This window comes from Chionomys nivalis, chromosome 7 (genome assembly GCF_950005125.1).
Source record: "Chionomys nivalis chromosome 7, mChiNiv1.1, whole genome shotgun sequence".
Taxonomy (NCBI): Eukaryota; Metazoa; Chordata; class Mammalia; order Rodentia; family Cricetidae; genus Chionomys; species Chionomys nivalis.
In genome coordinates, this window is record NC_080092.1 from 41,330,718 (window position 1) to 41,342,163 (window position 11,446).

The 11,446-nt window shown below is 49.4% G+C and overlaps 2 protein-coding genes across 2 annotated transcripts in view; one reads left to right on the forward strand and one right to left on the reverse strand.

The window, feature by feature from the left end:
* Snap47 (synaptosome associated protein 47) overlaps nucleotides 1-3,821 on the reverse strand; it is a 55,536-nt gene extending 51,715 nt beyond the window's left edge. Inside the window, exon 1 of the mRNA XM_057774529.1 lies at nucleotides 3,706-3,821. The gene's annotated coding sequence lies outside the window, so the exon portion shown is untranslated. The remainder of the gene's footprint in view (nucleotides 1-3,705) is intronic.
* Nucleotides 3,822-3,855: 34 nt separating this feature from the next.
* Jmjd4 (jumonji domain containing 4) lies at nucleotides 3,856-11,245 on the forward strand. The gene is made up of 6 exons (XM_057774528.1): nucleotides 3,856-4,295; nucleotides 4,494-4,659; nucleotides 6,820-6,954; nucleotides 7,068-7,335; nucleotides 8,067-8,213; nucleotides 8,439-11,245. The coding sequence occupies exons 1-6, from the start codon at nucleotides 4,031-4,033 to the stop codon at nucleotides 8,736-8,738; spliced, it is 1,281 nt and encodes a 426-aa protein (XP_057630511.1). The 5' UTR covers nucleotides 3,856-4,030; the 3' UTR covers nucleotides 8,739-11,245.
* The last annotated feature ends 201 nt before the right edge of the window (nucleotides 11,246-11,446 follow it).

The window sequence follows — 11,446 nt, forward strand, 5'->3', positions numbered from 1 at the left end:
GAGACACAAAGTGTAAGAGGGCCATGACAAGGCTGCCTTCACCCAGCCACCTATCAACCCAGGACCTCTCAAGGCTTCAGCTCAGGCTTCTGGTTGGAGCTGAGCATTTTTATGACACACCTAACAGACATCTCCAACCAGTCCAGCTGGATGTTTGCTCATCTGTTGGGTACCTCATACTCTACTAGGTCCTGGCTATGTGGTTCGTCTTTTAACAGAAGCTGTGTTGGAACGAAGAGTCTTTCTGAATCCATGTCTTCCTCATTCTCCTAAACCCATAAGCAAATCCTAATGTAACAGGCTGGCAAAAAAAAGAACATATTTTAAAGAGACAATTGTGTCTCTCAATCTGATTATCAGAGTATTGAAACAATGGACCCAAAGAGATGGGAATCTCCCCAGGAATCTCAAGCTGGGAAAAGGAAAAGAGCCAGAGAGAACTTGTCTCCCAGAAAGAGGGTTCACATGAGTCTAACAACTTGTTAGACCACCTTACAGGAGACTGAAGTCCAATCAAGGATGGGTTAATGATGGGGCCACACCTGTGTTGCTTAAATAGGCAAATCTTCAGCCTTCTATTTAATCTCACTCCAGATTGGAGGTTCACTAGATCATCTGTCCCAATGTGGCCACATTGAATAAATTTTCTTTCTGTACTTTCCATTTTTAATCTGGCTCTATTCATACCTGGCTTGGGATACAGGTTGTGACCCCCATCTGTCAGCACTGACAGTTCTCCACAGTGACACCCTCTCGAGTGTGGTGTCATCCTCCATCGACACAGCCCCTCGGGACCTTCTCACTTCCTCCTGCCCCTTCATTCACCACCAACCAGTTAGGAAACAGAATGAGAAAACGGCGGGCTTCTGTTGAAAACTCTTCTGAATACTGGGTCCCGAAGGGTAAAGCACCTGCTAGGCATATGGGGGGCTCTGAGTTCTGGGAGAGTGAGAAAGGGCACCGCAAAACAAATCACAGAAAACACCACCTCGCGAGTCCAGCTCCGACCGTCAAATGGGGCTCTGTGCTTCATTCTGCTGCCCCTTCCTCTCCACCCGACTCTGAATTGTTCTTCATCTTAAAGCTTCTGCTGCTTAAATGGCACCTTTCCCCTTCCTCATGCCCACCACAATCACAGAACTCCCATACCTGAGAGATTTCCCAAGGTAACTCGCTCTGTGCACCGAAGGTGACCTTCACAGAAGCCTTGTGCACTCCATGGGCACCTGGTCACATACTGAGTGGGCCTCCAGAGATGCTCTGTTCCTGAATTCTTTGTTTGGTGTAACTTGCCTCCACCAGTACAGGTAGAGTAGGAGTCCTGTGTGGACTCTGAATGGAAGAGGCACAGTCACCATGAGAAGTCATGGCAGGCACCCCCTGGGTGTCAAGCTAATTCACATAAGTGATGTTCTTGGGGGCTAGGCCCACGTCACTTGACTATTGACGCCTAACACACTGGGGTGGGCACAATGGGTCTCTTTCAGCATTTGCATCACACATGTGCCCTTGAGTAGAACTCAATAGCGAGTAAACAGCCTATTTTTAGTTAATTTCCAAAGTAACGGAACACGCAACGTTCTGCACACCTTCTACTCCGGGGCCGAGAGGGAGAACAGTGGGGCAGTGTGTCCGAGCGGGGGCGGCAAGACTGGCTTTTTCCATTACCTGCCCTCCTGCTCCCCTCCTGCTCCACGGCAGACCCTCTTTCCACTCCCTCACAAGTTCCCATCTCCACCCCGGGAGGCTCAGCCATGCTTCTGAGGATGTTTCAAACGCCAGGGCCTAGCTGCAGGGCATGATGTAGACATCCAGAGAGAAATGAGACCATCCACTGTTTCCACCTCATCTCCTAGGGGTGCCAACTCCAGTCCTTTCCTGTTTTCCTCTGGGGTGGCTCTGCCCAGGATGTGTAGTTTCCATAGGTCTGTGTGGGCAGAGGATGTGCATCACCAGCGGTTCCCAGCTGGGGGTAGGGAGGTAACTTCATGGACACACACCTGTGTTCCAGGCCTCTCTCCGGGCCTCACATATCCGATGGTGTTACTGACACCCGGAGGCCACCACTGAAGACCAGAATTACAACACTAACTAAATAGGGGTCAGGAGCCCATGTCCCAGTCACTGTGTTAGGGGCTGTGCTGCCCCAGAACTCTTGACAGCACACACACCTGCTGGCCCTGACCTCTTTCTCGGGACACTGGTCTCAGATACACAGGAAAAGAAGCAATTCCTACTTGGGTTTTTCAAACTTTTATGGAAAAAACAAACCACTTATTTTACCTTTAGTCTTACATCATAGCCCTGAATTCTGGGACCCTAAAACTGCCAGCAGTGGACACCAGAAGAAGGTCCTTTAATTCAGTTCAGCTATGACAATGTCTGCCTCAAGATGGCATCAGATCCCAAGGGTGGGGGTTCAATCTCCCAAGAGGTCCCTACTTCAGTGCAGATGTAAGCTCAGGCTGTGCCACCTCTTTCTGATGACCAGTACCTAGAAAGAGGATCCCAAAGACCCCTCTTTGAGTTGGCTTTCTCCCAGAAACTCATATTACTAAGAGAAACACTAACTTACATTTACTGTTTTATTATAAAGGCCATTACACAGGGTATAAAAAGATGCAAGAGGTCAAAGTATGAGAAGACCCAAGATCCTCTGAATGAGTCCTCTAAGGATTTTCTGGACTTAATATTACAGGGGCAATGCTGACTAAACACTGGTCATTGATAACCTACTCAACCTTCAGCCCTAGGGGCCGAGGACTGGGTTGAAAGTCCCCACTCTCTCTGGTCCTGCTCATGTTTCAGTTACCAGCTCCACCTGGAATCTACCCTACTGGATGTCGGATGGTGTTGGGCAACTTATGTGCAAAATGGCATTTATCAGCTCAAATAATCCAAGACTTTAAAGAACTGTATACCAAGAAGTAGATTAAAGATCTAAAAAGATGTTTCCAAATATAACATACTGCCAGTGTAGGAAAAGAAGGAAAACTCCGGGAGAAGGAGGGGGGAACAGGAATCAAATGAACAAATTCATGTATGCCTGGAAAAACGGGCTTGATACCAGAAGATTTAATGATTGCACATAGATGGAATTTTTGGATGATTTGGGGTTTTATTGTTGTTGTTATTATATTCTGGCTTTTTTTTTCTTTTGGAGACAAGTCTTGGTTTGTGGTTCATATTGTCCTAAGAACCCTTGGATCTTTCCACCTCAGCGTCCCCGATGCTGGGATTAAGGCGTGCAGCAGGAGTCTTGGCGTGGATATGTTTCTCTCCACTTGAATTTCTCTAAGAGCTGTCATCTCCTACCATGACCTAGCTGCCATAGAGTACTACACTTTGACCACAAGAAACACATGAGGTCCACAACGGGCGAATTATATCAAACAATCCTCTGCCTCCTGTTTCTACTCTTGCCCGACCTAATCCACACACCTCTCTATCTGAACCTCAGAATCTCCCAAAAGTCACCTTTCTCCCGTTCTACCTCTAGGTAAACAACACAATCCTTGGAAAGATTCCTCGACCTATCCCGGAGACTCAGGAGCCTCACCACGCCCCGCGGATCCTCACCCTCCGCTCGCACCCCACCATCTCTTCAGGACTCCTTCATCCCCTAAGGTTTGGGACTTATGTCCATCTCCTGTCTCAGTGGTGGGCTCAAGTACTGCCTAGCTGCGCGTTAGCAGTACCGCTCACCTGAGACAAGAGGAGCGCACAGGAGACGCAGTGGCAAGCGCCACTGGACCACCAAACACAGACGCCAGCCGCTGGGAAGCAGGTCCGCCACTGGGCGAGCGCTCTGCGCCTGCGCGGGAGGGCGGGCCCGCGTAGGGCGCACGCGCACATCCTGGGAGCGGCAAGGCTTGAGTTCCTGCTGGAAGGCTGCACCTGTGGTATCTGGTTCCGGGCTCTTTCACTGTGGTTTTTGGTCCAAACAGGTCTTAGGGTTCTCGGCCTCCATTCCCCATTTAGAGTGTAGTGAGAAGCAGGGCTGGGCCTCCGAGGTCAGGTTCCCCGGTGGATGGATCGGGAGACTCGCACCTTTGCCGAGCGGCACTACCGGGACCTCGGGGGCCGAGTCCCTGGCTGCGGCGGGCCGGCACCCAGCAGTGTGACCTTCATTCAGTCGCCGGACACCTTCTCCTACGCCGACTTCGTGAAGGGCTTCCTGCTGCCTAACCTGCCCTGCGTGTTTTCCAGCGCCTTCACCGAGAGCTGGGGCAGCCGGCGGCGCTGGGTGACGTCGGCGGGGAAGCCTGACTTCGATTATCTGCTGCAGAAGTATGGTAGGGCCGCTGGCGGCCTGACCTGGGGAAGTCGGAGCAGATGGAAGGCGTAGACCCCGGGATGGGAGGGTGGCCAGGACGGGACAATCGAGTGGGATCTGGATAATTCTGGATAATTAGCCCAGAGGGTGGCAGGAGCCCAAGGGGGTGAACTACACGGATGACTCTGCCACTTCTGTGCCCACCCTCTCGCTGCAGGAGACGTGGTTGTACCGGTTGCCAATTGTGGAGTGCGGGAATACAATTCAAATCCCAAGGAGCACATGCCCTTCCGTGACTACATCAGTTACTGGAAGGAGTACATACAAGGAGGCTGCTCCTCCCCGAGGGGCTGCCTCTACCTCAAGGACTGGCACCTGTGCAGGTAACGGAGCAGTCAGGCTGGCGGAAGAGACTACAGCCCTTTCCCTAAACGGCGAGTGCAGGCCTCCTTGGTAGAGCAGTGTAGGTCATTCCTCCAGCACTCGGAGGGGTTACCTCTCCAGCAGAGTTCTAGTCTGTCTCAAAGCTGGTGTGAGGGAGCTTCCTGGGAAAGGTCACCACCCAGCCCACATGGACTGTCATGAGGAAAGTAAGTGTTGTGTGGATTTTGAATGGGTCCAGGTGGCCTCCTCTGTATGTCTGAGCAGGTTCCTCTCAGATCCTCTGGGGCTGTCCTCTCCGTGACCCCACTCCATGGTTGTTCTGGGGATTCTTGCCATTGCCTGGCCCATTCTAGGTTCTCAAAAGGAGCAAGCGCCCTTTCTACAACCGCTCTTGCCCCACTCTGAGAATCGCTTAAAGAGGCGCTCAACACCTGATTAGCCTCCGCTTCGCTCACACATCAACTCGTGACAGTTTTACTTAGGAGATTTTGACTTCGTGATGGTGCAGGAGTGCAGAACGTTTAGTAAACTTCGAGATTTGAATTTTGCTGTTTTCCCAGGCTGGCCACATGTGGTCTGTTTCTTCCCCTTCCCTTCTCTCTTTGTTCTCTCTCAGCATCGAGAAGCGATACCCCCACCCAGTCCATGGGTCTACTAAAATGATCACGCCTCTAAAGTATGCTCCGTTGCTGTGATATGCTACAATGGCCGTGCATACAGGCGCACTGCTGCCCTTTTATTTTTGGAAGTGCTAATGCTAAGGTCTTGAGCATCTAAGCACATGCTGTTAGTACATTTTTTAATTTATGGTATTTCCAACTTGGACATGTCAGTACATAAGACCATTGTCAGAGTTTTGGCTGTACCTAAGACCTCCAGCCCACATGATGCTCACTTTGAGAACAACACCACTCCCTCCGTGGTGGCCCTGGGACCTTGTGTTTTCCCTGCCGGATGTGCCTTTCACAATCACTCCCTCCATGGTGGCCCTGGAACCACGTGTTTTCTCTGCCCGGTGTGCCTTTCACAAGCACAGACGGTTGTGCTCGGAACCCCAGCAGAAGGCGCACTGAACAGTTGAATTCCTATATCACTTGTGTGCAAAATAAGGCTCAGGACTGTAGAGTGGGATGGAATTCAGGCCCCTGCAATTTCCACAACTGACCAGATGCAAAAGAAACACCAGCCTCTGGCTACTCTGTCATTCTACTTGTTCGGGCAGAAAACTGGCCCATGCAGGAGCTGGGTAAAGTGTGATCAGACACTGGTCCTAGATCTGAATAATGTTTGAGCACGTACAGATGGACTCACAGGCCTAATACTGTCGTGTGTTGAAATTTGAGATTTTAAGTAAACATTTCTATTGGGTTGTTTTATTTTGGGTTTTTTTTTTTTGTGTGTGTGTGTGTGTGTGTGTGGAGGAGTTAATGAATATTTCCCAACTATTATACTGGCATATTTATGCTAGAAAATTGATCACTGATGTAAGTTCAATGTTTGCCTGTACTTTTGTCTAGAAGACCCTGAAACCATAAGGGCAGAAGAAGGCATGGAGTTGCATAATCAGGAGGCCACAGGGGAAGCAATGCCTGAGCAGAGTTTAATAGTTTGCTGAGTGCTCAAAAGCAGACGATCCTAATGTTTGGACCTACAGATAATTTGTTATGGGGCTCTGCCTATCTCTGTCTCTTATTAGAAGTTACAGGAACATGAATCTAGATGCTTTTTCCAGCATGATGTTGATGGAGTTGTGCCTTCTCTGAGGCTGATGTTAATATGATCCAATGTCTGGGGACCCAGTGGTGGGTTTTGAGGCTCTCACACCTGGGGTTGTAGCCTGGATTTGCCAGCTAGTGTTAAGCTCTCTGGTATTGGTGAAGAAAAGGAAGAGGAACTGGGATGCTGCTGCTCAACATTTGTGCAAAGTCCCAGTGACCAAGGCCACGGTGGAGTACCTAAGCACAGTACCCCCAAAGTCATTTTATCTTCAGCATTCTGAACTGAGCAACTTGAGGTTCAGCTCAGGTCCTTGGAATCTGCTACAGTCAAGCAGTCCACCAGGACTGGGTGATCTTGGGTGACCCTATTTGATGCGGGTGGGCCTGCTGAGATAGGGCACAGAGTAGATTAGCGCTATAACGCTCCTGTTCTTTCCTCAGAGACTCGTTGGTGGATGACTTGGAAGATATATTCACCCTGCCTGTGTACTTCTCATCAGATTGGCTGAACGAGTTCTGGGATGTCCTCAATGTGGATGACTACCGCTTTGTCTATGCGGGGCCCAGGGGCACCTGGTAAAGATGAGGTGGGAGGTGTGACCATCTGGGGCATCTGCCTAGAGGCCTATCAAAAAAGCCAGGGTCCACACAGGACTCCGTAAGACACAAACCAGAAGCCCTTGCTGTAGGTCTCCCTTCCATGCGGACATCTTCCGCTCCTTCAGCTGGTCAGTGAACATCTGTGGAAGGAAGAAATGGGTGTTCTTCCCGCCAGGACAGGAGGAGGACCTTCGTGACTGCCATGGTAACCTGCCTTATGATGTGACTGCCCCCGAACTCCTGGACACTCGCCTGTATCCCAGGATCCAGCACAGCAGTCTACCCCTGGAAGTCATACAGGAGGCTGGTGAGATGATATTTGTGCCCAGCGGATGGCACCATCAAGTGTACAACCTGGTAAGACAGTGCACATGACCCTGCTTCTGCCAGGCTCCCTCCCTCTATACCCCCAACTGCCTCTGTAGAAAGAAAGCAGTACTATTCCCCTGCAAAGGCTGGACACAGGGCAGGAAAGCCACAGTGAGACCACGGAGAGCTCATCCACTTGCCCTGTTCTAACTTGGACCCTCCAGCTCTCATCCAGACGTGTTAGCCCCATCATGAGATGGGGGTCAGCATTTCCTGGCTTCCGAGGCTGGGTGTCTGCTTTCTACCTTTGCTGTGACAAAGTACTCTGACACAAGCAACTTGGGGCGGGGGGGAGGGTGTATTCCACGTTCATGGTTGTGGGGAAGTCAAGGCAGGAACTTCAGACAACCAGTCACATCACAGCCAGTCAAGAACAGAGAGGCGAATGCGTACATGTTTACTTTTTCATTTATGCTCGGCTCAGTTTTCTGCTCTTCCACAGTTCAGGACCCTCTGCTTAGGGAATGGTGGTGCTACCCACAGTGAGCTGGGTCCTCCCACATCAGTGAAGACAAGCTCCCCACAGACACGCCCACAAGCCAATCCAATGTAGACAGTTCCTCACTGAGACTGTCTTCTCAGATAAGTCTAGACTGTGTCTAGTTAAGCTGTCACACCCACTGAAAACACCAAGTCTGGTGGATGTGGAACAGGATTTGATTTGCCCACCAAAGGTGATGCCTGCTGTTGCCTCATGGAGCTTTTCCTCTGCCTTCCAGGACGACACTATCTCTATCAACCACAACTGGGTCAATGGCTGCAACCTGGCTAACATGTGGCGCTTCCTGCAGCAAGAACTCCAGGCAGTCCAGCAGGAGGTCAGAGAGTGGAAGGACTCCATGCCTGACTGGCACCACCACTGCCAGGTGGGATCAACCAGCCCAGGCTGAGCCAGCTTTGAGTCCAGTGCGGATGCCAGGGCCAGGCTTCATGACACAGACCCTACTGGCCACTCTCCTGGCTCTGTCCCTTTGCCTCCGGGTCCCGTCTTAACCCTGACACCTGGGTGTGTGGGAGGAATCTTTGCGCACCGAGCAGTCTGAGTCTGGATGTAATTCCCAGGCCTTACTTTCCTTTTCCTCTTGGCCCAGGTCATCATGAAGGCCTGCACAGGGATCAATTTCGAAGAATTTTACCATTTTCTCAAGGTCATCGCTGAAAAGAGGCTTCTTGTCCTGAGGCAAGGACTGAAGGGGGATACAGGGGCCAGCACAGGCCTCGGGCTGGGCCTGCAGCAGGCTGCATTTGATGTTGGCCGCCTTGCAGATGTGCTGGCCTCTGTGGTTGCACATCTCGACTTTCAAAGAGTGGACACCAGCGCATTCTCCCCACAGCCAGAGGAGCTGCTTCAGCAGCTGGAGGATAGCGTGGCTGCTGCCGAGGCCCTGTAATACTCCACAGGTCATGATGCAGGAAGAGTTCTGGAGGCAGCCTCTTACCCCAGGGCCCTTCTGAAGTACAAGCTACCCTTCCTTGAGGCTTAGGATGAGCCCCAAGGCTGTGCAGGTGCAGTTCTGCAGGGTGGGCAGACATAGTTTTGCCCATCAAGTGCTTTTTTCCAGCATCTAGGCCCTGAATCTTGAGGAAGGTCCAGCCATAATGGGAGTTTAACTCACGGGGGCAAGAGGGATGTTCACCCATTTGGCCTATGGCCTGCTAAGAACTTGAATTGAGTAGTGATCATGAAGCCAGGTTTCCTCGGAGCCTTCTAGCCTCTCCTAGAGATCCTAGAACTCTGGGTAAGGCCTCCTGGAGATGTTTTTGGAAGAGCCACTTGAGGCTTAGAGCACTGACTTCAAGGCACAACTGGTGGTGCCCTGCGGAGTGGCACTAATGCTAATTTACCCTGTGAGCTGCAGGTTCTACAGACCAGGTACGTGTAAGAACTTGGATGGGGGCAGGGGCACCTGTATCTCTGCCCTGCCTGCCCCACGGACTACTGGGGAGCTGCGGAAGCTCTGGCTAGGAGGATATCTCTTGGTGTTAGAATAAATGGGAAGAAAAATTATTTATTTATTTATTTATGCCCTCAACCTCTTTGCCAGCTAAACAACACCTCCTGTTTCAGAGTCTTTACCAGCAGCACTGTCCAGGGAGTCTCAAAACGTGACCAAGCACATAGGCTTGCCCAGGCACTGCCTTTGAGCGCCTGGGTCCTTTCCTATGTGGAGACACAAGTGGCCCAGCAACTTAATGGGGCATACTCCAGATTTGCAAAATTAAGAAAAGTTAACACCCTGGGCCATGTGTGACAGACACTAGCTACTATTTCCTCCCATGACCGTCGTAACTAGAAATGATAGTTAAGTCCCCAGTCAGATTAACAAGCCAGGAGGGGGCACGTGTTACACAGCTCAGCAGGTAAAGGTGCTTGCTGTGCAAGTCTGTTGACCTGCGTCTGAAGCCTGGAATCCATGTGAATGTTGGGGGAGAAGGAGCCCCTTTGTCTACCTCACAGACTGCCAAAACCCTTGCTTACACCAAGGCTGCCACACTTGGATGCTTGTGTAAGGCCCTGTGCTCAGTTGCTGTCTGTCCAGCCTTGGACTATTACCACTCTTGTTGCTCTTACAGCCAAAACTTAGTTTTTTGTGATATAATAATCTTATTTTGCCTTTGCAACTTCCTGTTTCCCCAACCACCCTGGGTACAGCCTTAGTTTACTGACACTTATTCCCATTATGACACTGCTATTTACAAGACGTAATGTCTTTTGGAAGATTATTTTCATTGACAGTTAAATATCCTCCACCTAGTTACCCAACACTTGTAAAGTGTTAATGAAATGAGACATCCTAATCTAATCTCAAGAAGGGCTTCCTCTCTGCAATGCGGTGCTCCTGGATCCAGTCCCAACTATTGACCAAAGTGTTCAGCCTCTATTTGGAGAAATGGAGACAAACCCCCACTCCTCGGGTCAGAATCTGACTAAGGCTCCATGAATGTTCTAAACAGTTGAGATGGAATTAGAAAAATGAGCAAAATGCAGGTAAGAACACTAATGGTTTAATATGAAGGAGAGAGCTGTAACCCTCTCCCCACCCATCTGGCTTCTGTTCCCTGTAGTCAACATTATCTAACTGATTCAGAAATACTAATTAAATGAAAACAAATATTTTGACCACATTCATACAACCTATGTATATTGTTACAGTTCTATTGTGACTCTTACTGTCCTTTATAAATTGTGATAGTGGTGGTGGCACACACCTTTAATAATCCCAGCACTCAAGGCAGAAGCAGGCAGATCTCTGAGTTCGAGGCCAGCCTGGTCTACAAAGTGATTTCCAGGACAGCCAGAGCTGTTAAAGAGATAAACCCTCTCCTGAAAAAAAAAAGGAAAAGTTTTAATTCTAGGTTCAATTTTTATTAATTTCATCCAGTCCTAGCTGAAATGAATATCTAAGAATTAACTCCTAAGCCCATTTTAAACTAAAGGAAAAGGAACCAGGTGGAATGGGCTCTAAATAAAATCTTAGACCTTGATTCCACTTGCAAAGTTTGGTCCAGAGTTTACTCATGATTAAGTTAGCTTACGAACAGATTATCTTAACCTGTTTGTTCCATTTTGTCATAAGTATAATTTAGGTTTGAATGCCAAAGTGCTTTATAGTACTGTATTGCTCTGTGTATTAAGTTTTTATCAACTTAATACAACCTATACATATCTCAGAATAAAGAATCATAATTAAGAAAATGCTTCCCTACGATTGGCATATGGGCAAATCAGTAGAACATCTTGATTAATGATTGAGGTGGGAGGACCAACCCACTGGGGAAGGTACCACCCTGGGCAGGTAGGACTACATTGTCTAAGAAACCAAATTAAACAAGGTAAGAAGAGCAAGCCAGTGAGCAGTGTTCCTCTATGGCTTCTGTTTCAGTTCCTGCCTCCAGGTTCCTGCCCTGTTTGAGTTCCTGTTACCTGGAAATGTAAAATGAAATAAACACATTCTTACCTGTGGTGGTTTGAATGAGAATGGGTGGTCCTTATAGACTCATGTATTTGAATGCTTGGTCCTAGTTGGTGGAACTGTTGAGGAAGGATCAAGAAGTATGGCTTTATTGGGGGAGGTGTACCTGGGGGTGGGCTTTGAGG